This window comes from Vipera ursinii (assembly GCF_947247035.1).
Source record: "Vipera ursinii genome assembly, chromosome: 6".
Classification (NCBI taxonomy): domain Eukaryota; kingdom Metazoa; phylum Chordata; class Lepidosauria; order Squamata; family Viperidae; genus Vipera; species Vipera ursinii.
In genome coordinates, this window is record NC_139515.1 from 61,727,984 (window position 1) to 61,755,704 (window position 27,721).

At 38.9% G+C, this 27,721-nt stretch overlaps 1 protein-coding gene across 2 annotated transcripts; it reads left to right on the forward strand.

Moving 5' to 3' along the window:
• Window positions 1-320: 320 nt before the first annotated feature.
• On the forward strand, window positions 321-27,721 carry CBX7 (chromobox 7). 2 transcript variants are annotated; one of them, XM_083366405.1, is made up of 6 exons: window positions 321-1,796; window positions 4,266-4,309; window positions 16,815-16,880; window positions 17,712-17,778; window positions 18,455-18,797; window positions 21,735-27,721. In XM_083366405.1, exons 1-6 carry the CDS (start codon window positions 1,605-1,607, stop codon window positions 21,890-21,892), a joined length of 870 nt encoding a protein of 289 aa, XP_083222531.1. In that variant the 5' UTR covers window positions 321-1,604; the 3' UTR covers window positions 21,893-27,721. The 2 variants fall into 2 exon arrangements, with proteins under 2 accessions (XP_083222531.1, XP_083222532.1); XM_083366406.1 differs by lacking the exon at window positions 321-1,796 and adding an exon at window positions 1,846-2,508.

Sequence of the window (27,721 nt, forward strand, 5' to 3'; positions counted from 1 at the left end):
GGACTCTATGCTAATGGACTTGAACTCTACAAGGCTTACTCATGAGGTCTTAACCACCTTCCTGGCAGAAGTGTCTGCTATAATCCATTCAAGGCCACTTGTTCCAGTGTCTACAGATCCAGTATCCCCAACCATCCTTACTCCAGCTACTCTTCTCACTCAGAAGCTCATTCCCAAAGTAGTTTATCACAAGATTCCTGGTATATGTGTTAAACCAAAACATTTTCATATAAAATTAATCCGAATACACTTCCTTCAAATGCAATAGAATGGGGCTTTTTTTTAGTAATTGCAATTTTTATTGAGTCCGGAAAGCAGCAGGAGAAATTGGTTAGAAGAAATAGAATGGCTTAAAAGTTGGAGACCGAAGGCTCAGAGTATTATGATTAACAATCAGAATCTCGCATTTAGAGGCAAGTCTTTTGTCTGAATCTGTGTTCAGAAGAAAAATTTAAGAACATGTTGTTCATCCTTGAACAATAAACCTTCTGATCCAAGTAGCACACAGTCCTGTCCTTGGAATCACACATCACATTAAGCTATAGTTTGCTTGGTAGTGTTTTAATGTGATGCATATAAACTCAGTCTTTGTAATATAAATCATAGATTTTAGATTTCAGCCTGGACTGTAATAGTACATAGTCTCTGGTCGAGGAGGCTTTCTTCAGTTAAAGATCTTATTATTGCCCCTTTTTGGCAGAGGACAAGCTCCCTCCAACCAGGAGACATTCGTCATCTTCCTTGGCCGTGGCGCCAGACCTGACTTTCACCCCGAGTTCATCTGTCGAGGATTTTTCAATTAAAACAAAATAATTAGTCCGTGACCAATTACAGTGCAAAGGAAGGAAACAAACGTAGCTCCAGGCCAATGATGGCTTAGGAAGGCAGGCCTCTGGGTAATAAAGGGCCAATGAGGGCACGTAAAAGGATATGTTGAAAACGAAAGTTCCGACTTTAAACATCGCAGGATGATCCCTTTAAGGCGTTTACTGTAAGCTTTTTATTTTAAAAAACAAACAAACCCGGTATCTTCTGAAAAAGGCACATGATAGGCGGTCTCATGAAAACAATCCCCCGCTGCAGAAACTGCATTTCTTTTTCAACCACGTTATTCACCTAGGCTTATGACGAATGTGAATAAATGCCGACAGGGCAGACAAAATTGCAGATATTAATACACATTTAGGACCGATCCTTTTCATATCTAAATTCTTTGAATGTAATCGAGCTTTCCTCCAAGTAAACCTACATAAGACTGCACTGTTCAAATTTTCCCAGCAACGGGGGAACTCGGACGTGAAATTCTGCCCGTCTTTAATTGCAGAAAAAGTCGTGGAAGAAAACGTGACAGGAGGAAAATAGGGGCAGGAATGTTTGATTTCTGACTGGAGTTAACAACGGAGTTGGTGCACTGCAGGGAGGGTGCCTTTTTTGCCGCTCCTACTTGACAAACGATATTCCCTTTGGCTTCATTTTTTGAATATTGCTGTTCTAGAAACTTCCCACGACTACCACCTTGCGGATGCCAATTACACCGATATCAGAATAAGCTCTGGTTTAAAGAATGGGTGGTTCGCTGTCCTTCTGCGGAGCAAAACACAAAAATGCATTTCGAGACAGAATGCGCTTTTCTGGAAAAGCGCGTTCACTTTGGAGACCCGTGGGATTTCATGCATAAGGTGCCCGTCACTGATGCAACTTGTTTTTTTTGTTGTTTTTTTTGCAGAGCGCTCCTACTACGCATTTTTCCTTCCTCAAAAGTAAGGCCAACCCAGTGCAATAAGGAGTCCTCCCAGGTAAATACGTGCACAAAACCTGCAGCGATTTCGCCCTTTTTAATTTTTTTTTATTTTTTCGCCCTTTTTGTGGGAATTGTGATGCCATCGCTCCAGGGCTGATCTCTGTACTGCGCCAACTCCGAACATCAGTGGGGAAAACACCAGCCGTTAAAAGAGAACGAGGTCTTTTTCGCCCATTTCCCCTCTTCTCGTTGCTTTAATTCGATTCTATTTCTCTGGAGTTTCTTCCGCTACCCACCCACCCCACCCCCCCAACGGCAATCCAAGGCTGGCCTTCGCGTTAGGCCTTGTGGTGCGAATCGGGACTCGTCTCACGCTCGCGCAGGTTCCTCGGGGGTGGAGCAGGTCTCAAAGCAGGAGCGGTTTCCGTGCGGCGCCCGGCTCCTCCGACAAACTAGCGCTCGCCAGAAGGGGAAGGCGGGGGCTCGCTCGCTCGCTCGCTCTTCTCTCGCGCGCGCTTGGGAAAATGTTACGCAGGTTCTAAAATGGAACGTTAGCGGCGGCGTGATTGAGCTCCGAAGGGGGGGGCGGCGGCCCGGTGTAAGTGAGAGCGAGAGCAAACAGCTATAGCTTGCACGCAGTTGGATACTTCACTCAATCCGCGAGCAGCCGCTGCCTTCGCCACCTCCTTCCTCCCTGTATGGAGCTTTCCGCTATTGGGGAGCAGGTGTTTGCTGTGGAGAGCATCAGGAAGAAGCGCGTAAGAAAGGTGGGTGCTGTTTTCCCTGCGGCGGCTTCGCCTTTATTCTGCGGGGCTACAGACGGCATTTTAGGGAGGAAGAATTGGGGAGGCGGGATTTCTTCCAGTGCTAAGCCTCCTCTTGGGACCTTTAATTACCAACCGTCATTCTAGAAGTAGCTGCTCTGCTAATTCGCAGAGCGCAAAAAAAAAAACAAAAAAACAACCATCGCGCGGTACAGCGAGCGAAGCGGAGTAGCTCATCCTCTCGTCCCCCCCGGTTTGTACACACGCCGTAGTGCGAGTAGGGGGGCGTGGCGGAACTTCTCGTTTTCCTGCCAGCAGGGGGCGCCAGTGAAGCCCAAAGAGAGGGCTGATTCGCAAGAGTGCAGAGAAATGACGGTTGTTGCACGTTTGTCACGTGGTGATATCCCTGTTGGAATGTGCACAGGGGTTGCAGCGTTCCCCAGTGCGAGCGTTAGGTCTGACGACTTGTGCGAATGTCTTGAGTTTAATAGATCTCAGCCACAGACAAATAACTAACGTATCCTGGATTGCAAATTTAAAATTGCTGCAGAGTGGGTGTGTTAGAATAGGGCAGAGGTTTCTGCTGGAGGAAGAACAAATATGCCAAAATGGGGATGTCATATTTTTTTTAAAAAAATCTTGCCTGTCAGATTGGATCATTTTCTTGCTTCCCATATCCTGATGAAAAGAGAAATTGTAATTGTATCTTTTGGAAGAAGGTTAGCTATTTCCGGCAGCTGTAGTGAAATTTGAGACGGTTCTAAGATGACCTGAATATGATTATTTGGGGTTTTGTTTAATCTTTATCAAGTTATTTAAGCCATAAATATTCACCATCGGCTGCATGATTTAGCTGCCTTTCAGAGGTAATTTGTGCTAATCAGTGAGTTTCTTTGATGTAAAAAAACAACAGATTATTTTATGAATTGAGGATTGCAAGGCTATAACATCGTTTTTTTAAAAAAGGATTTTTTGTAGTATGAAGCACAATATTGGTAATTTTAGGAGACGAGAATTCACTCAACATTTAATCAAATGCTTATACTTACTGCCTTCATATTTGTTTGCTGGAAAAAAAATCTATGCTGATGGGAGAGAGTTAAACCATCACTTCACTCCTTATTTCCTATCAGTTAAACACAAGTGATCATGTATGCCTTTTTCTCCATAATTTCTTGTGTTCAGTTGATGGAAGTAAGGAGTAGGCTGGCATTCTGTACTGTGAACCAATGAGTGTGTGTTTATAGATTGGGAGGACCCTGAGAATCTTGTGCAGCAATTCCCGCAATTATCTGCATTAGCTTAGATAATCTGAGAAACATTCCTATAGCCCAGTGTTCAGACTATTGCATAATTATATTGTAATCTGCTATAAGCAGAGCTCCTGTGTGATGTACCAGAAGCACTTGCAGGCAAGGGGATGAAAGTAGCAAGGTGCTCAAATCAATCATCCTATCTAGCAGGCAGGATTTTTTTTTTCCTCTCCCAATTTCTAAGCATTCCTTCTTAATCACGTATAGATGGCTTGATGTGTTGCCCTTGTGGTGCTTTGCAGTTTCTTTATACCCCTGGAAGTCTTTGGATATGCCTCCAGGGCAAGCCCAGGAATTGCAGCTCAGTGGTGGAAAGGTTTAGATATATAAATGCAGAGAAATGGGCAAATTGAAGGATGCTGTTTGTTAGAATATTTTATAGATCTGTTTTTGTGGGGCTGGATGGAACTATTGATTTCACTTCCTTTCCTTTCTCTTTTTCTATAGGGTAAGGTGGAATATCTGGTGAAATGGAAAGGATGGCCCCCCAAGTAAGTTTGGATCATATTTGAAAACGTTGTAAACGTGACCTGTCTTGTGTTTATTTTTTTTCCTTTTGGCCTCAGCTTCAAGAAAAGGATCTACTTATGTTTTCCCGATCTTTTTGAATTGAGTTCAACTGATACGTGTTTTTTTTTTAAAAAAATGTTTTCTTATGGTATTGTGGAAAATAGTTCAAGAATAGAAGTCCAACATCCCAAAGGAAACATATATTTTAAAAATAAAAGATTATAATTGGTGTAATTATATAAAAAGAGTTATTAAATTCTTGGAGATAATATGGGGCCCAAATGGAATGAGTAAGGAGCAGATTATGAGTTTGCTAGTTGAACAATAAATAAAAATTTGCTAGTGACTTGTCCATTATTTGAAGTGGTTGTAAGTGGAGATTGGCAGAGAGTGACGAAGAAAAATTAAGCAGGTCCAATTATTGTTTGTGATATGGAGAACAGTAGAGGTCTCTTTTGTACAGTTTAGAAAAGTTTCTGTTTCTCTGTGTTGTTCACCAGAAGCTTGTGTGCATATGTATCCCTGGCAAGATGGCAAATTGGTTAATGCCCAACTTTATTTTAGGCTTAGATATCTGGCAACGTAATGCCTTTTCCTTCCTAATTCAAATAGCATAGACTCAGCAACATTATTTCTTCCTAAAATGTAAAGTATGTGTGTAACATCCATTCAGATAACACTGTATTGTTTAAGCAGCTACAAGATAGTTGCTTGGTGTTTCTAGCGATGCTGTGCTTTCCAAGAGTTAATTACATTTCAGCAGGCAGAGTAGTAATCTGCTTTGCAGTATGCTATAGTGTGAAGCAATAAAATCATTTATGTAAAAAAAAGTATTCCTGTTAATCTAAGCCATAGGAACATCTATGTTATTCTATTGATACAAATTATATTGTAAATATAATAACATATATTTCATGGGAAGTTAAAATGGGCCAAATGCCAGTGATTGGCACAATTGATTTTAGATTACAGATGGCACAGCTTTATTGATGAAGCATGTATTAGTAATTTTGAAGTGAACAGAGCCTTCTGTGTTTAGAAACTTTGCTGCTCATCAAGCCCTGGTTCCCTAATCTTGTTCTCATATCACCACTGAACACAGCTGTAGGCAAAACATCTGCCAGGATATTATTATTGGCTTCCTGCTAATCCTGGAGTTCAGATTCTGAATGGACATTAGATCTTGAACAGAAAGGAAGATATCCAAACTATGCTCTCTTTTATCAGTGCTAATAGTGTTTCTTGAGTGTAATCATGAAGGTATTAAATAAGTTTCCCATCACACGTGTTGGGATTATGTCTCTTGGGATTTCCAGCCTCCCTTTAAAAATCGGACTGAAATTTGGTTTAATTTTGTGCATTATAGAGACTACTCTGATGAGTTCATTCTATTATTTCTTAATTCATAACATTCCTCCGCTACATCAGAAATATTTCTGAATTTTATAGTTTCAGAAAGCAGCAAACACCCCGCCACAGTATCTTTTCATTCCTATTCACTTTAATAAAGCAAACTCCAAATAAGGATAGGTTAGGGTCTTTTAGCTTTTCTGCTAAACAAAAAACCTGAAATGGCTATTTAGAAACTGCCAGAATCAATTAAAAATTAGCCTTAAAGCCAATCATTGATTTTTGTTAGAAACTCTCTTACAGATCACAGGTTTTTTTTCCCTTTGGTTGCCCTTTTTTTGACATAGGACTTTGAACATTAAAAGTGCCTTGTACTGGGCTCCATTCTAGATTAATTTTATGAGGGAATTAATTTCTGTTGGTACCTATAAATGTCTACACAGTATTTCATTCTACAAGATAGGAGGCAAATGGCTGCAGATCAAGATTTTTTGGGGCGGGGGTGGGGTGTTTGTGACTCTTTCCTCTCTTCCCCCCCCCATATAATTTGTGTGCCTTTCTGAAAACTTGCCTTCATGCCCCACCCATCAGAGCCAAGAGCCAAGAATTTGGTTATAGCTCTGAGTCAGCTGCAAGCTTGTTTACAACTTGAGTTAGAAGAAGGGAGGGGGAAGGAGAGAAGTGATCACATGACTTGTATTTTCCAGAATGCGTGGTCTGCAGTTCTGCTGCAGTCTGGTCCTTTCTGTTTGTGTGGTGGTGTATGTGTTTGTCTTGTGTGGCGAAGTGCACTGTGTTCCTATATGCAGTGTTTTCTTACTGCAGTCAAGCAAGAAACTGAACTGCAGAGGAATGGGCAACACCCCTAGGATATTTATTAAAATTTCTGATCTAAGGTTCCCCCACCGCCCAATGCTGCCTCCCTTTTCCTCCCAGGAATTCTTAGCTTGCTCTTTATTCATTGATTAAAAGTGCTGCCAAAATCTTCCCCAGCAGAAAGGAAGGAAGCAAAATTACCATTTGTTCAAATGGCATTTTTGGGCTTAGTCACTTTTCATTGTGGACATTGGCACAAAAGAGAGATGAGGGGGGAAAGGGATTTTAAAAGGCTCATTAATAAGGGGAACAGAATATAAATGAATGAAAATGATGCTGAAGATGTAGCTATTTTTACCCTTGTCTTTCTCCTATGGGCAGAATCTGAAAGGCATCTTTTAAACAGTAAATATTGACTTAACATCATATCTCTTTCCCTCTGCCTCAAAACAGGTAAAACAGTTTTCTTGCTGCATTTGTCTTCTAGTCAGACATGTGAAACCTGTTTTTCTATTTCATATCATAGGCAATGAGCTGGAATATTTTATTTCATAACATGATTTTCCACCATCCAGTTTAGCAAAACATGCACAAATAAAAGAAAGAACCTGCTTAAGATTCCGTAAGATTGGAATTTAAACCTATATCAGAGGATAGACAAATCTGAGGCCCTGAAATTTATTTCCTAAATCCAGTAGCTCCTTGCCATTGGCCAGGATCAGTGGGAATTGGAGATCCAACTGGAGAGGGGAACCTAAGTAAAATCCCCAAGGGAGAAGGCAGGTGAGGTTCTGCAGTTGCTGGAAAACAATATGACAAAAACACTTAGAAGGGGGAGGGGAAAGCGCAAAATTAAATATGGAAAAAAGCAACAACAAAATAGTTCTGCCAAGAAAACAATATGACATTGATTGAAATATTTAAGTATGGGTCCCATCATCCTCCCACTCCGGTCAAAAGTACTGCTTTAACTATTAGAAAAAACATAGGCTTTATAACTGGACGTCACTGGATATACAACAACAGAATCAAATCAACTATATAATAAGAAACAGAAGATGGAGAAGTGCAGTTCAGGTAGCTGAGACACTTGCAGGTACAGATTATGGGGACCAGGAATAATTGGTATCAAGTATACTGGATAAGCCTTGAAAAATAAAGAGCACAAGTATGCCAACAATATTGGACCTGAATGATACAGAGCTAGACTGTAAGATGAGTATGAGAACCAGTTTAGTGGTTAATGCATCAGGCTAAAAACTGGGAGACTGAGATCTAATCCTGCCGGCATAAAACTAGCTGGGTGACCTTGAGCCAGTCACTTTCTCTCAGCCCTAGGAAGGAGGCAACGGCAGACCACTTCTGGAAAACCTTGCTAAGAAACCTGCAGGACTTGTCCAATTTCCAAGAATCGGACATGATTGAATTGTTGTTGTTGTTAGTTGCGAAGTCGTGTCCGACCCATCGCGACCCTATGGACAACGTTCCTCCAGGCTTTCCTGTCCTCTACCATCTTCTGGAGTCCATTTAAGCTCACGCCTACTGCTTCAGTGACTCCATCCAGCCACCTCATTCTCTGTCGTCCCCTTCTTCTATTGCCCTCAATCTTTCCCAGCATTAGGCTCTTCTCCAGTGAGTCCTTCCTTCTCATTAGGTGGCCAAAGTATTTGAGTTTTAGCTTCAGGATCTGGCCTTCTAAAGAGCAGTCAGGGTTGATCTCCTCTAGGAGATCATGATTGAATAGAAGAAGAAAAAAATGAGCAGGATTCAGTATATTTATCTAAAAGAAAATATGAGAAAAAGATGGTGAAAAACAATTCTATAGCTCACGCGACACTGTGGGTATTATAAAAGCTGACTGATATGACAGAGTACATGATTATTCTGTGAAACCTTTTCAATGAACAAGAAGCTATTGTAAAAACTGAGTTTGAAAAAGATTATTTCAGGATAGGAAAAGGAATGAAACAAAGATGCATATTGTCTCTGTAGGCTTTGTAAGAGAGAATGGATGGAATCAAAATATTAGGCCAAAACAGTAACAATTTGAGTTATGCAGATAGCACCACTTTGTTAGCTGAAAACTAGATAGACTTGGAAGAGTTTACTATGAAAGTAAAAGTTAAAAAAAAATACAAAATCTAGGTTAAATATTAAGAACACAATAAATCCTGATTTTAATGAGCCATTTCGGTGGAAAAGGCATTATGTTAAATCTAAATATCATTAAATCTGAATTTACATCATTGGCATTAATTTATATTTGGATTAAATTGTACAAATAATGTCATTTGAGTAATTATGTTATTATGCAAATGACACACATTGACACAAATCACATAATTTATATTAGTCACCCAGATTATTTCAGATACAGTAGATTTTGCCCATTATTTCAGGGAGATATTTGGAGGAAAAAAATAGTCTGTCCTGCTAAACCAAGATTCTTTAAAACGTAGACTATAATATCAATGGGCATTGTTAGTGAACTTGATGTAAAGAAATGATGGTGATATACAGGTTACTTTTCTTAGGCTCAATAATGAATAAAGATGAAAAATTGAAAATTAATTCTATGATGCACAGCAAAGAACTTTGATAAGGCTATGAATAATGGGAATACTTTTATGACAAACAAGATAAGAATAATAAAATTTTATATTGGTATGCTGGACACTGAATAATGAAAGAAAATAGATGTCTTTGAATTATGGATCAGGATATTGTTTTAATAAGAAGAACCAGTCAATGTTGGATCAATTGAAGACTAAGATTCAGTAGGCAGAAATTCTCATACACTGCATGTGTGATGTCTGCAGATGATGATCCAGAACAATGTTGGACCACTTACTCTAGGTCCAACTCACCCTCACAGGGTTGTTGTGGAGAAAATAGAAGTAAAGAATCTTAGATATTACGGTAATACAAAAGAGGTCAGAAATTGAATAGAGCTCACAATTTTTTCCTCAAATCAACTTTTGCTTATCCCCTTAACTTCCTCATTTCAATAATATGAAGGTGGTTGAAGGAATAATTTTAGATTATTAAACTCACGAATATGGGAATCCTTCTTTAAGATCCTCAAGTAGATTGTTATCATTTCATCTTATCTTACCCTTCTCTGTAAAGGAATTTTATTTATTAAATTTATATGCAACCCATCTTGCCGTCTAAAGTGACTTTGGGCAGCTTACAATGATTATGCATATTGCTGAAAAAGTAGAATGTGTTATTCTTTTGTAATGCTAGTATTTGAATCCATCCATGGACTGAATAATATAGGTATTGTAGAAATAAATTTAATTTCTTTCTTCTAAATCAATTTTCAATTTTTTATTGGTAGAATATATCAATTGTCTCAGTCAACCTAGACTCTGATTTTTATTTTGATATTGTATGTTTGTGATCATATCAAATAATTGAGTTGGAAATTGAATTTTTTTAGATGATAGCCCATTTCAACTATTGTTATTGAATTCTTAATACACAGACCCAGAGTGTATACCACTGTAAAATTTTGCCTTTTTTCCACTCACCTTATTAGAAGTGCAATCTAGAAGTGCAACTGACCCAGAAATAAATTAGTTAGTCATGGATTTATTTCTTAGTAGGCTTATGATTGTTGATGTATCAGTCTATATCTTTATCCTAAAATTAAAAAATACATTTTAAAATTATCAAGAGAAAAAGGGTTAGAGATGGATATATGGTATTAGAGCTTTGGTGACACAGTGATTGGAATGCAGGCTAATTCTGAATACCAGGAGTTTGATTCTGAATGGCTCAAGGTTGACTCAGCTTTCCATCCTTTTGAGGTCAGTAAAATGAGGACCCAGATTGTAGGGGGCAATATGCTGACTGTAAACCGCTTCAAGAGGGCTGTAAAGCACTGTGAAGCAGTATATAAGTCTTAAGTGCCATTGCTATACTCTTAGCCAAAGTGACATTGTAACCACACAAAGATTTATCCACACTCCTCTGGAGATATAAGTATCTTATTTACGTAATAGTTTGGAATAGTAATATGGAAACACTATCTTCCTAGTATTGTCTTTTCTTCTGTAAGCAGAGAAGAAACCAGTATCTTATTCATGTCCAAATGAATAGAACCGAATATCTTGGTTCTAAGATGTTGATTTTTAGAAGACACATTGTACATCTTTTACCCAGTTGAATAACTTTTCTTTAGATAATGTGTAAAGTACATTTCATGGTAAACTGAAGGGGCATCTTAGTAATTAATTTATATTCCTAGAACTGTTTCTTGATAATTTGGACATTCTGGGTTAGGAGAAGCTGCATAAATTTAATAGTCATTAAATTTACCTTTGTTTGGTCCAAGTATGGAATGAATTAAGACCCTTAAATAGAGCAATGCTTCTGATTTCAGCATGTTTCTACTTATTAAAGTACACCTGTGTCTATGCATTTTCAGAAGCCTAAGGTGCTAGTTCTGTATCTGAAATTAAATGTTCTGTGATTATTCAACAGCTGGACTGCAGCCTTCCTCTAAGGAAGGAACTGGTGACTAAAAATCAGCAGGCCAGATAAGATAATTGTATCACACTGAGCAAGTACCTCCCAGTTTTAAGCCTCGTATGAAGAGAATGATCAAATTTTCTTATATATATAACTTCATTTCATCTGCAGTGAAGCAACTGATCTATCTAGATCATGTCTCTGAACTTCTGCAATAAGCAAGTTCATGAATATGGGGTTAAGTATCTGAGGAACTGAAATTTATTTCTGTATTTGTATATGTATATATATGCATATCTGACAGTTTTTTTAATGTTCTTTATTGATTAAAAATTATGGGGAAGAGCTCTGTTTTAACTTTCTCCAAACAATTGTTTTGGTGAGGGCGCTATTCAGCTTTGAAATTAAGCTGTTCATAGTATTGAGTCACGCCCTGAAAAACGTCACCCTCTTTTTTGATCTCACATGAGAGACACTCTCAGTATCCCTGTTTAGATTAAACAAGCTGGACAAATGTTTCTCAACCTCAGCTTTCTCAACGCCATATGGCTGGGGAATTCTGAGAGTTGAAGTCCACATAGCTTAAACTTGCTGAGGTTGAGAAACGCCAAAGTAGACAGATATTTCTCCCTGAAGTAGAAATTCCTATAAATACCTACATGTTAAGCCTTCAGATGTTTAATAGGTTAAAACTAACACTTTGAATGACTTCAGAAGCCAAATGCCTATGCAGTGCCTATAGAACCAGTGTTATATGACACTATCTCACTCCAAAAGTTAGATTACAGTTCCCACTGTGGTTGAGTGACCAAATTTGATGAATTATGTTGGAATCCAGAAAATTTGAAATGTCATAGGTTTCTCACTCTGGCTCTAAATAGGGTCTGAGATAAAAAATAATCTGGATGACTGCAACTGAAATTTCATGTAAAAAGGTGAAATTGCAGTTCATTGGCAATATGGCTGCTCAAAATAGATAGTTATTCTTGTCCATAATACTTGGCATTATGAATTGAGGCTGGGCTGATTATGCATGGTGCAAAAATTAAAGTGGTATGCATATTGCCTTGTGGAAAGGAGAACATTTAAATCAAACAAATACACTTCAGTTTGATCTGGTAACAACAATGGCTTGAGAAGACTTTTACCAGTTTTGATTATTTTTTCTGGATTTTGCTTATAGCTACTTGTATTCTATTAGCAACCAAGTGAAATAACAGTATACGTGTATAATATACTATACTTGAGATCGTGTTTGAAGAACGTTTGTAATATCAAGTGGCCAAAAATGTAGCTGAAAGATAATTGATGAGACCTTTTGAGTCATGAACTGCACTTAATATTTTATTTATTTATTTATTTATTTATTTAGTTACATTTATATACCGCCCTATTCCCTGAGGACTCAGGGCGGTTTACAGGGAATTAAAAAATCCACCATACAAAAGTTAAAAAACCAAATTAAAAAATATTAAATTGACCCTGTATACTTAAAACCCCAATTAAAAATTTCTCCTCAGCCTGGGCCTGAGAGCTCAAAGAGCCAGGTCTTCAGGCCCCGGCGGAATGATCGGAGGTCGGGGGCAGTCCTCAGCTCCACCGGCAGCTGGTTCCAGAGGGCAGGCGCTCCCACTGAGAAGGCCCTATCCCTGGGTGTCACCCGCCGGCAATCTCTCACCGGCGGCACCCTGAGCAGACCCTCCCTGTGGGAGCGCACTGGGCGAAGGGCGTTTGATGCTGGCAGCAGGTGTTCCCTCAAATAGCCCGGACCCAGGCCATGTAGGGCTTTATAGGTAATAACCAGCACCTTGAATTTCACCCGGAGGGCAACCGGAAGCCAATGCAGCTCGCGGAGTAGAGGTGTTACATGGGAGTATCGGGAGACCCCCATTACAACTCGCGCGGCCGCATTCTGCACCAGTTGAAGCCTCCGAGTGGTCTTCAAGGGCAGCCCCATGTAGAGAGCGTTACAGTAGTCCAAACGGGAGGTCACAAGCGCATGAGTAACTGTGCGTAGGGCGTCTCGGTCCAGATAGGGACGCAACTGGCGCACCAGGCGAACCTGTGCAAAAGACCCCCTGGTCACGGCTCCTATGTGGTCTTCAAAATTGAGCCGTGAGTCCAGGAGGACGCCCAGGTTGCGAACCCTATCAACGGGGGGTAACACTTCACCCCCCATCGTTAGAGGTGGAATAAGTTGGTTAACCCGAGATGCCGATATGCACAGCCACTCAGTCTTGGCGGGATTGAGATGAAGCCTGTTTCTCCCCATCCAGACCTGAACCGCCTCCAGGCACCGGGACATCACGGAGAGGGCATTGCTGGGTTGGTTCGGGGTGGAAAGAAAAAGTTGGGTATCATCAGCGTACTGGTGATACCCCACCCTGAAACCACGAATGATCTCGCCCAGCGGCTTCATATAGATGTTGAACAGGAGAGGCGAGAGGACCGACCCCTGAGGAACTCCACAAATGAGAGACCTCGGGGCGGATCTCTGCCCTCCTGTCAACACCGACTGCGAGCGGCCCTGGAGGTAGGAGGAGAACCACCGTAGAACGGTGCCTCCCACTCCCAACCCCCTGAGACGCCGCAGCAGGATACCATGGTCGATGGTATCGAAAGCCGCTGAGAGATCTAATAGGACCAGGACAGAGGAGCAACCCCTGTCCCTGGCCCTCCAGAGATCATTCACCAGCGCGACCAATGCCGTCTCCGTGCTGTGTCCGGGCCTGAAGCCCGATTGGTACGGGTCCAGATAATCAGTTTCCTCCAGGAACAGAGGGAGCTGATGCGCCACCACACTCTCAACAACCTTCGCCAGAAAGCGAAGGTTGGAGACTGGACGATAGTTGTTTAAAACAGCCGGGTCCAAAGCAGGCTTCTTGAGAAGGGGCCTCACCACCGCCTCCTTCAAGGCGGCAGGGAAGACACCCTCCTTCAAAGAAGCAGTTATTACTGCATGGAACCAGCCTCGTGTTCCCTCCCGAGCCGCATAGGCTAGCCAGGAGGGGCACGGATCCAACAAACAGATGGTGGTGCTCAGTCTCCCCATGATCCTGTCCACATCATCAGGGGAAACAGGGTCGAACTCAGTCCAGATAATGTGCTCAAGACCGCCTGATTCCTCCACGTCAGACTCTGCCCAGTCAGAGTCCAGACCGGTCCGGATCCGAGCGATTTTGTCCGCCAGATGAGAGAAAGTCATCCAAAATGGTTGTGCCATGTCACATGCATGGGTGGGACTGGTTTTTCTTTATTAGTTATTTTCCCCCATTTGGGGGTGGCAAAGAATTATTGCTTTTCAAATTGTATAAAGTCCATTTTAAGGATTACACTATCGGTTTTAATATTTTCAGCAATCATATCACTGAATTTTGGAAAGCAGTCAGATGCTGTACAAATGTACCCTGGGGCTAAATGACTTAAGGGCCCACAATCTGCCTTCTTTTAATTTAGAGAATAACTTCAGTTTTTGTATCTTCAGCATATGTACATTTATAGATGGTTTTCATCTATCTATTCAGAGTGAATTTGGCTGTTTAAAAGCTTATGAGTCATGTGAATCAGAAAGGTATCTTTCTTTTATATTTTTTGACGATCTGAATTACCTTCAGGGTCCTCTGTGGCCACATAACTTTTTTCTGTAGGGGCATCCTACAGATTCAAGGTACTGGTAACGGTATTCAAAGCACTCCATGGCATGGGGCCGGAGTACCTCAGGGAACATCTGCTGCCGGCATCAAGCTCCCTGCGCCCTGTGCGTTCCCACAGAGAGGGCCTCCTCAGGGTGCCACCGATCAGAGAATGTCGATTGGTGGCCCCCAGGGGGAGATCCTTCTCTGTGGGCGCTCCGGAGCTGTGGAATCAGCTACCGGTAGAGCTCCGGACGGCGCCCGATCTTCGCTCCTTTCGTCGCGATCTTAAGACATTTCTGTTTGTACAAGCCGGCCTAGCCTGAGGGGGAGTGTTGGGGTTGTTTTATCTCTCGCTTTTTAATTTTTCTGGGGGTTTTTAGCGTTGTATTTATATTGTTCTTAACTAGGGCTATTGTTTAATCCTGTTTTAATGTTTGTATTCGCTATTTTATTCTGCCCTGTGAACCGCCCTGAGTCCTCAGGGAGAAGGGCGGTATATAAGTGTTATTAAATTAAATTAAATTAAAATTAAATTAATCCTGTTTATGGATCTTTCTGCCAAGGATTTTCATTTTATTAAATCCCTCCTCTCCCCATTGCTTTGTATTTAGGATGAAGATGGGGGGGGTGGCTTGATATATTCATGGTGCTGTTTTGTTTTGTTCTAATTTAGTAGAGAAAAATTCTTTTGGCGGTAGGATAATTTGTTGGGAATATGCATTTGATTGGAGAAGGTTGATATACTATAAGTAATCCTCAGGTTATTAAGGCAATTAGGAACAGGAATTCTGTGGCTAAGCTACTTGGTCATAAAGCATAACATCACATGACCTGATTGCTTAACAATGGCAATTCCAGCAGTCCCAGTTGCCGTTGTTAAATGAACATTTCATGTGATTGAAACTTCTGACTTCCTGCCAGCTTCCCCATTGACTTCACTTGTGAGATGCTGACAAGGAAAGTTGGAAATTACAATCATGTAACCATATCTTACTGCAATTTTGTAATTGTGAACTGGATGCAAGTGCTTAGATTACAATCACATTCCTACAGAGATACTGCAATGGCTGGAACTCCAAGGACCTGTCATAAGTCACTGCCATTGTAACTTTGATCACTGAATAAACGATTATAACCTGAGGACTACCTGTAATCTTACTATAATTAATCCTTGACTTACAACAGTTCATTTAGTGACTGTTCATAGTTACAACAGTACTGAAAAAAATGACTTAGACCATTTTTCATACTTAAATCACTGCGGTATCCCTATGGTCTCATGATCAAAATTCAGATACTTGGCAACTGACTCATATTTATGACTGTTGCAGTGTTCCAGGGTTGTGTGATCCCCTTTTGCGACCTTCTGACAAAGTCAGTGGGGAAGGCAGATTCACTTAACAGTTGTGTTACTAACTTAACAACTACAGTGATCATAAAATGTCATAAAAAGAGGCAAAACTCTTAACTGTTTTGCTTAGTAACAGAACTTTTGTGCTCAATTATGGTTATAAGTCGAGGACTACCGAAAATATGTATTCTTTTTAAAGTGGCTTTATTATGTTCAACGTATTAACTGTTCCTCTATGAAGCTATAGGAAATCAAAAAATATGTTATACACCTCAGAGCATTATGCTCACAGTTTTACACTTTGTATAATTAAAAATAGCAGTGAGTTATATTTTATTCTGGTTAATGCAGGCAAGAAAAACTGTTAATAATATATAAGTTTCTTCCTACTTATTATGTAAAGAAAGGTTATCTGGGTGGAAACGCTGTTTTTTCCCCCTAGCTGCATTATGTAGGAGAACCTAATTGACCTTGGCTACTCTTGAAAGTTAAGTTTGGCTTGCTTAAAAATACCAAGGCTTGGCCTAGATTGGGGGGAGGGGCTTTGAAAAAAAAATCCATGTAGTCAATCCATATCCAGGTAGGTACCAGAGGTTAATTTCAAGCAAAGGGAAATCTTACCTACAAGTGGATGTACTGTAAGTTACTTAAGGTAATCATGAATGGGAAGTGTTTTGTTTTGTGGTTGTTCTAAGAGGTCAGTCTTACTTGATCCATTCCATGGTGTAAAGAAAAACATTTCGGAAGTATTTATTTCAGAACTCAGTGTAATGAATAAGGAGAACATAGGTCATTTGAAAAAAAAAACAAATTTACCCAAAATGTTTTGATTGCTTTCTCTAACTTTTCTCTTAGGTACAGCACGTGGGAACCTGAGGAACACATTCTTGACCCTCGTTTGGTGATGGCTTATGAAGAAAAGTAAGTTGGTTTTTTTTGGGGGGGGAAATAAAAAACCTCTGGGTTTTTTGGGAAAGGGATGCAGCATGGCTATACTAGTGTTTCCCCAATTTTGAGCAACTTTAAGATGTCTGGACATCAACTCTCAGAATTTCCCAGCCAACATATCGACTAAAACCATTTCTCACAGTTCATCTGGGCAAGGCAAGGTCACACGTATGTCACACACTTAGCTAAAATTTGAACTTCCTGGTGTGGCTTAGTTAACAAAGGGTTTCACAATGGGTTTTGGAAGTGAAAAACTTCCAAAAGATTAGCTGTCATTAAGGAATATAATAAAAGCAAATCATATTACAGACGAGTTCTTCAGCTTACAAGTTTTTATATATGAGATGTGGAATAGATAGCAAGGTAAAAACATTTTGACCTAGAATATTAGGTTATCCTGTGATGAGAATGTCAATTTGTTATGTTTTGACCATGTTGGCTGGGAATTCTGGAATCTGTAATACAACACATCTAAATGGCACTGGACTGAAGAAGGCTAGTGTACTAGTCAACCTTTTTCTTGAAAGCACTTTTAGATTTATTTAAGTTGTTGACAAGGGAAAATCTTTTTGTGTGCATGTTTAGGTATCACTTTTTAGTTATAGTGATCAATTGCATGGAGAAAATTAAAAGCTATAATCACCAACCAAATTCACATGAAATCCTTCTTAATTTGATCTATATTTGAATCATCATTTCCTTGGAAACATGTTTAAGTAACACGAAGGAATATCTGTACAAAAAGCTTTGTGGATTTGTGCTGTTTCAACAAACAAAACTGCTAGGCATTTTCTTTCTCTTTAGGGAAGAAAGAGAGCGTGCCTCAGGTTACAGAAAGAGAGGTCCCAAACCTAAGCGCCTGTTGCTGCAGGTAATATTTCAGATTTACTAAATGTTGATGCGTATTCCTGAATCCCAGTATTGATACTGTAGTTCAGCCTCTCCCAGTTTTGAATTCCCAGACTTCACGGGCTGGAGAGAAAGCTCTGCTAGTCTTATTGCAGCAAAAGCAATAGAATCCTCTGGTATCTGATGTAATAGATTGTGAGTCCTGAAAGCATATGCATTAGGACATCACAAGATTCTCTTTGGCAGATATTATTAGGCTTTTAACTTGTTTCACTTTCAACCAACATACACAGGGAAGATAGGAGCTGTAGTGCAGCAATTTCTAGGGATATCTAACCTTCCTTTTCTCTCTTACCATATACATAGTGAAAGGACAATTAGTTATCAGAATTACATCTTAATTATAAAAAATGCTTTGCCCCATAGTTCAGAGCAATTTTTTATGTTCCACTGGTGACATTGTCCAATGGAAGCTTTTGCTTTTGTGCAAATAAACGTTAATAATTTTACTGATGAAATAAGCTCATGTAGAACTCATGAAATGTACATATTGACTATAGGCCATTTGGCTGAGTAGAATTTGGGGAGCTGGAAGCCCAGGGCACTGGAAGAACTTGAGTCTTTGGCAAGGGGTGGCTTGTGTGAACCAAGCTGCATCACAGACTTCTTGAGCTGAGCGTGCTTTTCTTCATTTTCAGAGACTATATAGCATGGACCTGAGGAGTGCCCACAAAGGGAAAGAGAAACTCTGCTTTTCTCTGTCCCGGAGGTTTGGGGGAGGAGGAAACAACTTGGCAGAGGCCAAAGGAGGGCAGACAGAACTGTCTGAGAAGAGTGGGGCAGCGGTCCTGCCCTTTCCTCTTCGGAAACAGAGCAAGAACCAGAAGTACCTGCGCCTTTCACGGAAGAAGTTCACCCGCATGTCAAGCCTGGAGAATCGGAATCGTCGTCGAGAATTTTTCTTGAAGGAACCCATGGTTCTTGAGGACCGGCAGCCACCCAATGATTGGGATGATGCAACGCAACCTGCTACCAAGGAAGGTAAGCCTGAAACTATCTCCAGCTTTGCCATACCAACTTCATCTTGCTGGGCAGCTTGTGATTTTCTCTTAGACTGCAGCATTCTGGCTATAGACATGGGGACAGGATTTTTAATTTGCCATTCATACCTCTCAGGCATAGACAGTTCTTTGGCAGCTTGAGCTAAAAGGATAATTCCAAACTACATTCAGTCAGTGACAGTTCAAAATTATGGCAGAACTGAAGAAATGGTAGTTACGACTGGTCCTCAAGAGTTCTGACTGTTGCAGTAATGCCACTCCTAGAAAGTTAATAAGGAAGCTGGCAGGGAAGGTTGCAAGTTGCTGGAATAAGTCTTCCCCACCGGTGCATTCTTCCTCAGCCCCTCTGTCCTTGTGTTGGCTACTCACACACTCTTGCACCCCCATCCACCCTCTCCAACACCACACCTCTCTGGCCCCTTTGCCATTTCTATATACACCTTGCTCCCTCCCCCATCTGTAAGTAACCACTTATCTGCATGCTGGCTTGGGATTTGCAACTTCCTGCTGGCTTCCTCACTGACTCTGGTTGTGAGAAGCCAGCAGGAACTTGCCTTGCTTAAAGACTGTAGGATTCAGTTAACAATGGTAACCAGGATTGCAGGGATTGTTGTCACTAAGTGATGCAGTTGTGCTTTTCAACTGCCTCGCTTAGTGACAGAAATTCTGGTCTCATTTGCCATTGTACGTCAAGGACTATCTATATTGTTGAGCAGTAGGCCCTTTAAATCCAAGCTTCAGGTCAACAAAGGGTTGGACTGATGGAAAGCCAGTTGCTTGCTAGTTTAGGTGGCATTTGTAGAGTAGCCTTGCAGTTCTTGCCAACAGACACCATAGGAGCAAATGCTTTTTCCTATGGATGGTTCAAGCTGCACTTTTGGTAGGAGCTCTTAATGCCATCATGCATATTTTTCTATCTAAAATATTTCTAATATGACAGACAAAATACACTGATCTTCTTTGCTGGCTCTTCTTTAATATACCCAGAGAAGTTATTCCCCTTTCTCATAAAACTTAAAAGATTTGTCAGTCATGAAGAAAACACTGAGTTATTTATACTGCCGACTGAATGCCCTCAAAAACTTTCCCATATCCCAGCCAGCATGTCCAGCACATCTGAAGGGCCCCAAGCTGAAATAATTGAGTCAGCACTTCTGCAAAACAGGTTTATGCTTGTGAGGAATCAAGAATGCTATAAATGGTTCATGCAAAATTTCTAGTGTAGGTATATATGAATTTTACTGTTTTATTAGTAGGGCATTTTATATCTGGGGCAGGTTTATGTTTATGTTTACATTACCTTGTATGCATAGTAGGAAACAACTGAGGAGCTGGTGTATATTAACTCCCAATGAAGCTATTGTATGCACATAACTTTGATTTCAAAAGGAATATTCACATTAGGACCTGGACTGTTTGCCAAGATAATGTGCTATATATATATATATTATGGGTGAAGCAGAGTTGCTTTCTGGATATTGTCATTTCATTGGTTATGCTTAAAAGCTGTACACATATCCTAGCTTAAATTACTTCACCAGATAACACCCACAAATTGCAAAGTCTGCATTCATATCCCATAGGAAGTGTATTTCTGAAATTGTACTAACCTTCGAATTTACTGAAAGGTAAAGTCTCCTTTGAGCATGCTTTTTTCTTGGCAACTGTATGGGAAACATTTGGCATTATTTTCTTCTTGGGCATTTATTCAACTTCTAATCTGGTCTACAGTCCTGTTTCTTCAAGGTCTCCCATTCAAGTGCCTTTAAGATCCGATCCTCAGATCAGTCACATTCTGCTATGTATTGTCAACTACTTTAACTCAAGAGCTTAATGTTTTATACTATGTATATAATGTAAGTAGAGCAGTGGTGTATGATATCATGTATGTGGGCAGACCTGGGGTTTGGTTTGAGGGTAATGGACTTACAGGTGCATAAAGCCTTTCTGTGTTTTGCTTTTGCTTTTTAAAAAATAATCAATTGACAATGCATCTCCTGTAAAGTATAGTTGACTATCCGAGATATGTAAATATCTCTTTAAATTGACCTTTCTATATAAATGGGATGACATAAGGAATGCCATTGGATGCCATTTGGATAAGATGGGCCTACAAAAGTTATAGAAATAGAGTCTTAGGTAGAATGGACCCCAGTCAAATATCCATTCAGAAGCCAGAAATATCCTTTTAAAAGATGCTTATTCTTATTCTATCCCCAGGTAAAACTGTTGCAATCCGGATAAAGAACAAAAAATGAGGACTTCCCTCTTTTCTTATTTTCATTTGTATAAAGACCAACAAGAGAAGGATAGAGAACTAATTGTACATTTAGTTTGTTGTGGCTGTGAAGGAATTTGTTTAATTCATATGCCTTTGCATTTAAGGAAAGCATTTTGAGAGTTTTGTAAAGAGTAAAGAGTAGTAAACAGTCCATCTTTTAGATCTTCACGTGTAATTACTATTTTCTTGTATTAAGTATTAATGGAAGACTGAGGAAAATATCCCTGTAGTATTTAGTTTCACAATATAAGTAGAATTGGAGTGAAAGTACTTTGCTAGTGCATCAGTGGATTGGGGAAGAAGGTACGTGGGATCTGAATTCAGTTGTACAATATTCTCTTTTAAAGTCTTGGAGATTCTCTGGGGATAGATAAATGCTAATGTAAGTACATCCTTGCACTGATTGGAATTGCTGGAATTATAGCAGTATTTGCACAATTATGTATTTCTTGTATCTGTGCAGGCATGTGATTGTGTTCCTGCTACCTCTTCCCTTCCTAGGGTATTGTATGTATTCTAGAAGAGTTGATCTGTTTCATGAGCAGGAATAACTTAATACCTATGGGTTTTTTTCCCCCTTCAGTTTGTTCCTCCTCATCACAGTTTTTGTTTTTCTGCCCTCTCCTTTTTCCACAGTGGGCCCAGAGACAGCAGAAGTCCCTTTTTCCTGGAGCCCTGCATTGCCCCCAAATGAAGTGACAGTTACAGACATCACAGCGAACTCCATTACCGTGACTTTCAGAGAAGCTCAGATGGCAGAAGGCTTCTTCCGAGACCGGAGTATCCAGTTCTAAATCTGCTGTTTGTTAACTTTTCTTTCTCTTGGTTTTTCCTCATTAATTTTGAATTTTTGAGTTTGAGTTATTCTTGCATTCCCAATCAGGTTCCATGACACTTTCAATGATATTATTTAGAAAAAGAGAATGCGGGGGGGAAAAATCCCTTTACAAAAGTTTACAGAGTATTTTAATCTTTTGGACAAATGGTCATATTGACGTTCTTTTTGGTTGTATTCACCTTTCAAATACATGAAGCCAAGGTAAAGCAATGTGAGGAGTACCTGTGCTTCCCCCCCCCTTCATTTGTTACTATAGATAGAAAAAGAGTGTATAGATATATTACTTGTCTGTTGTTGCTTTGTTTGTCTGGGAAACTCAAGCTTTTTTCACTGCAAAGATACTTAATTCATGGTGCATTGTGGAAAAATGTCAATTTCTTAGTTATAGCATATACCTTCTGCACTCAAAGTTAAGGGCTCAGTGTCTGAAATAGGAAAGAGGACAAATATAAATATCCCTGACCCCTTCCAAGTTCAGTGGACTTTTCTAGGTCAAGCTGCTTCCCTGATCTGCTTCCCTCCAGGTGCATATATAAAAACATTACTCCCCTTTTTCTTTTGGGTGTCTGCCTTTGAGTTCTTAATGCTTTTTCATTTACTTGTACTGTTGATGATTGGGCTTGCTGCCATTCACAATGCTTCCAGAGATTCTATAATTTAGAGAAGAACTACAGCTGGTATACTCGCTTTTGGGGTTTGGGCTTCCAAAGAATGGTACTGTTTTTTTTCTTTGCTTATGGTTTATTAATAACAGGAGCACAAGAAAAAGGTATTGCTATAAACAGGCATACCGGTACAAAAGAAGCCTAGCTTATTACTTATCTGATGAGGTAAGCCCAGTAGTTTTTATGGCCTTTTCCTAGGAAGCCTGCAGCTTTTCAGCAGAACAGGAATTCCTCAGTAATTACCACTGACAACTGTACAGTATGTAGTCATAAACATGTTTTCATATGTCCTTGAGTATGACGATGGCTTGGATGGAATTGTTACAGATCCCAAAAATTCTATCTTACTTCAGATGCCTTTGTAATATGCAATAGGAGGGCTTAACTATCTAATTAGATATATAGTCGGTTCTTGATATATATGAAATCTGAATTGCTTATTGGAAACTCGGCTTATATCCATTTGAGGGTTTGTAGATAGATGTAGAGAGTGGACATGTTTTAGCATATATGCATTGTTGATCCCTGAAAAATTTCTGGTATACCAAATATACTCCAAAAGGAATAGATACAACCAGTTTCTAAAATGAAAAACAGCCCAAGAATTTAGCTCCTTCAATTAAGCTTTATTATAGATATTTCTTGTTCCCTGTGCAGTTAATTACCTGACACGCACAAAAGGAATTGCACGGTATATTTAACTTTTTAAATAGGTAAATAATTGGGAGGCTTTTTTGAAATGGATTCTGTTTTAGGCAAGCCTCATTGGACATCTGGTTGTCAGCTTGATACTATTAAGTACACTTAAAAGGATATTTGGACTTTGTGTATCTGCGTGTATGAAACTATATTTTGCTAGGCTTCAAATGGTTTGAGGAACACAGCATTAACATTCTGTTCTTACTCAAGTTGGTGGGGTACTGTGGCTTCAACTTCCATTACATGACCATTGTTATTAAATTAACTTCATGTGTCTACAGTATGGGAATGTTGCATGAGTTAAAAGTGGAAGTAGTTGATGGAGTAAAGGATTTTTTAGTAAAAACAATTACCAGTTTTGTTTAGAAATTTAATCAAAAGTGGCACTGGCACTGATTTTATTGTACTAACTGATCCAATACAGGATCAGAAATACCAGAGCAGAGAAATGGATTGGAAGATAAGTATGAGACAAAAATCTAATTTTATTAATTTGTTCTCCAAAGGACAGTATTTGATTTCTTCCTCATATTGGTACTTCTGTATATTTTTCTGTACAAATATTTTATGAAGTTCTCTGCCAGGAGAAGCTGCTTGCAGTTATATAGGACTCTGTCTTGCACTTTAGTACCTTGAAATTTGTGCTGGACTTCTTTGTGAATGCTTTGTTTTGTTTTACAGAAACTGTTGTACCTATAAATTGTATAGCTTTAGCATATGTTCTTGTGCATATGTGCTTCTTTTAAGTTTGCTTGAACAGATGAACTCTAGAAAATAATTTTCCTATGGAAAGTGACAATGGAATGGTAGAAGGTAGAACTGCAATCCAAACCCTAGTTTTCGAAGAATTTAAGGTCATCTGAAATGAAGATGTCTTGCTTTTTAGTAAAAAAAGAGAGAGAGAGTAAAGATTGAAAGGAAAAACCAATGTGTATAGCATGTTCTAATGCATCTTTTGATCACTTATTTGTTTACTGATCTCAACTTTTTAACCCACAAAAATGCTTTTCCCTTTGATGAAGTTCTTTATTAATTCAGAGATTTATAAAAATAGAAATGTTAAAATCATGTGAGGCTTCTACAACTAGTCTTCCATCAAGACTTTTACTCCCAACCTGATGTCATATTCTTGAAGGGTAATTTGGACAAAGTTGTTGCTTGCCAACTCAAAGAAGCTATTTGTTGATGCTCAGTGCAACAGCTGCAGGATTTTTCTTTCTCAGAAGTTTTTGAGAAGGAAGAGGTGTCATTATGGGTCGGAAGGCATAAATTGGGATAGTTCACATTATTTCACATTGATAAAGAAAGATCGATTTCTTGAAAGTGGGGGAGGAATATATTCAATTCCCACCTTTCTGAACTATTTTAGCCTCCTTTATTCTACATTAGATTGCAGGCAGCATTAACATAGTAAGAGCCCAATTCTTCTGAGCTCTTAATATGAGTCCCAGAGAAAATATGAAAGCTATGCTTTCCCCAAAGAGTTTAGGCAATGAATCATGACTTAGTATGATAAGCAAGCTCCATTTGTATGTTCTGTGAGTGAAGCTGGAAACTGAAATTCTAAGACCTGATCACCTTCAACTCAAACTTATCATGTGATGGCATAAATTTATTATAGATTTAATGACTTAAGGGAATAAATACAGTAATTTTGCTAGGTACGCAGTTGCTAAAGGAGCAGAAGATCCAATTTAATTCATGTTACATGCTTAAAATGCACCATTTCCTCCAGTAAGAAAAGTTGAGTATAAGTTGAGTTTAAGATGATCTTCAAGAAGAGCATTGTCATATGTAAGTGTATGATTAATGAATATACATTTCATATTATATCATTATATTGTACATTACATTGGTAATGTATTCTTTGGTTTCTAAGACACAGAAAATGTGTAGCTTCTCAGTTTCTAGTAACATTTTGCTATACTATTCAGAGTGAGATGCATTGCTTCAGCAAAATGTAGCATTATTATGGCTGTAAATTTTTTGATCCTTTAGTTTCTCCCATTTAAAAAATATGCCAAAGTGATTAGTATAGTACCAACGTTTTTAAAGTTGTTCAGTGGTCATAAAGTTAGTCCAAGTCCAGTTTGAAATCTAATCCTACTACTGTACACTTTTTCTTGTTTAATATTTCCTATATGCATAGATAGTTGAGCTGTTCATATTTTTGGTGTGCATGTACTTTATGTGAGAAGGAGTATGTAGAGAAAGGGCCATTTTTTTAAATTTGCTGCAGCTAAGATGTATATATGCTATTTGTGCATATGCTGTAATGCCTTGTGCCAAAGAGAAGGTAAGATCATTTGTTTCATGTTTGTATTTTCAGCATGATTTGGAAAAGTAACCTCTTAAGCTAGATAACAACAGAGATATGAGTAAATGTAAAAAAAGAGAGAATGAGAGAGAGAGAGAGAGAGAGAGAGATGAAGTTCTGTATTAAGGAAATCTAACATAAGTGTACATTTGATATCCTCCAGTAATATAGTACCTTAATTGATGTTGTTCCTTGTCAAAAAGATTCTTTTCCTTATGCCACTGAGGGATTAAAGAAAAAAAACTGCAACAGTTATGAAGACTATTACAAATTATTGCATAGTTATGTTGATGTTTCTTGATATGCAGATTGATAATGAAATGGGAGCAGCTGACAGCTTGGGCTATCAGTTGCACAAGACAGTATAGCATTCTTTAAGTAATGTTAGGAAACGAACTGGTTAAAAATGTTGAAATGTACTAGGTTTTCCTTTCCATTAATAGGAAACTTTCTTGAAAGAGACAGCCCCTAGTATGAAAAATCTAATATGAAAAGGCAAATTTTCATCACTTCCTAGAGCTAAATGTTAAACATGTACAAGTTTAAAACAGATTTGAAGAATCCTCAACAATTTATAATTTCAGACCCATATAGATATTGGGCTACAGCACCAGTCTAAAGTTTAACAGTGAACAGAATTCATTGGAGGAAGGGAAATTTTAATGTATCAAAATACATATTTTAATTGGCCCAACTAAACTTCGCACGCACACACAGACACACACCCTGTGGGAAGAGATACAAAGTATATTTGCACTAATGGTGTCACTTGGCTGTAATGTAGTATGTCTGTACATCTGATAACCAATTTGCAGGTTTGTATTATGGCAAAGTCAATCTAAAATACACAAAAGTTGATACCAAGGGTGCAGGCCTATGCATCTTACTGGGAATAAATATTAGTGACCACATTGATGCTTCCTTCTGAATGTAAGATTGCACTGTAAATGCTTATTTCCATGTATTTAGGAATGGCATTATTAAGATACAAAGTTTGCCATTGTAGACCCCAAGCTGCTGTTCTTTTATAAATTGTGATTAGACCTTTCAGACCTAACTGCACAGTATGTTCCTCATTTTAGAAAAAAGAGAATGATTGTTCTTTAGAACAATTCCAAACTTCCCTTGAACTCAAAAAACTTTCCAGATACCAGCAATAAGTTATTTCTGATAGATTCCTCCAGCTTTGTGCATGCTAGTCAAACACAGCCTTGTGACACACTTCCATTTATGTCTGTATATATGATGTATATTTTAATGCATATTTTCCAGAGTTCACCTTTCCCTAACAAATTGCACTTTAATAACTTATTAGATATGTGGGTCTGCATCCTGCTATTTTATGGGATTATAAACAGTTTAGCAGCTTTTTCTTAATGGCTATTAATCTTTCATTGGTAACTTTTTTTAAAAGTGTGGTCAGAAATATCACAAAACTAAAAATTTAAACAATCAAAACAGGGCATTATTATTGTCTACTGAACTTAAAAACATTTTAGTGCCAAGAACATCCCATTTAAGAGGGTTTGAGCTGTGTTCTTGTTTGCACTGTGTGATGTGTCAGAGTGACTGCCTGAATTAATTGCTTATTCCTATAATCTTGTTTTCTTTGGGATAGATATGACAATGTATTTGATGGATGGGAGAAAAACAGACCAGGTGTGTTTTATTTTTCTGTGTATTATTTTGGGAGGGGACGTTAACCCCTCATTAATGGCATGGTACTTGAGTTGATGTTTTCCTGACCCCAGTGCCCAAGTTACCTTTGCACACAAAAGCTTCCTTTGCACAGAATGAGCTTCTTGGGAGTTTTGTACAGACTAATTGAATGTATTGGAAAGGGAAGAGTTCAGGGAACAAATTCCAAACAAAAATTTTAAAATGTAGAAATTGCAGTTTTAATGCCTTTTTGTGTGTTTGCTGCGAAAAGAGATTGTAATACAAACAAGGAGGACAGAGCGAAGTTTAATTGATGCAATGTGTTGCTTTATTTTTGTACTGATGATGGTTAAAAGAGTGTACAACATCTATTTATTTAGATGATTTATGTGGTAAATGTTGCAAATAAGGCTATCAAAAAGCATTAAATGAGAACTGACATTTA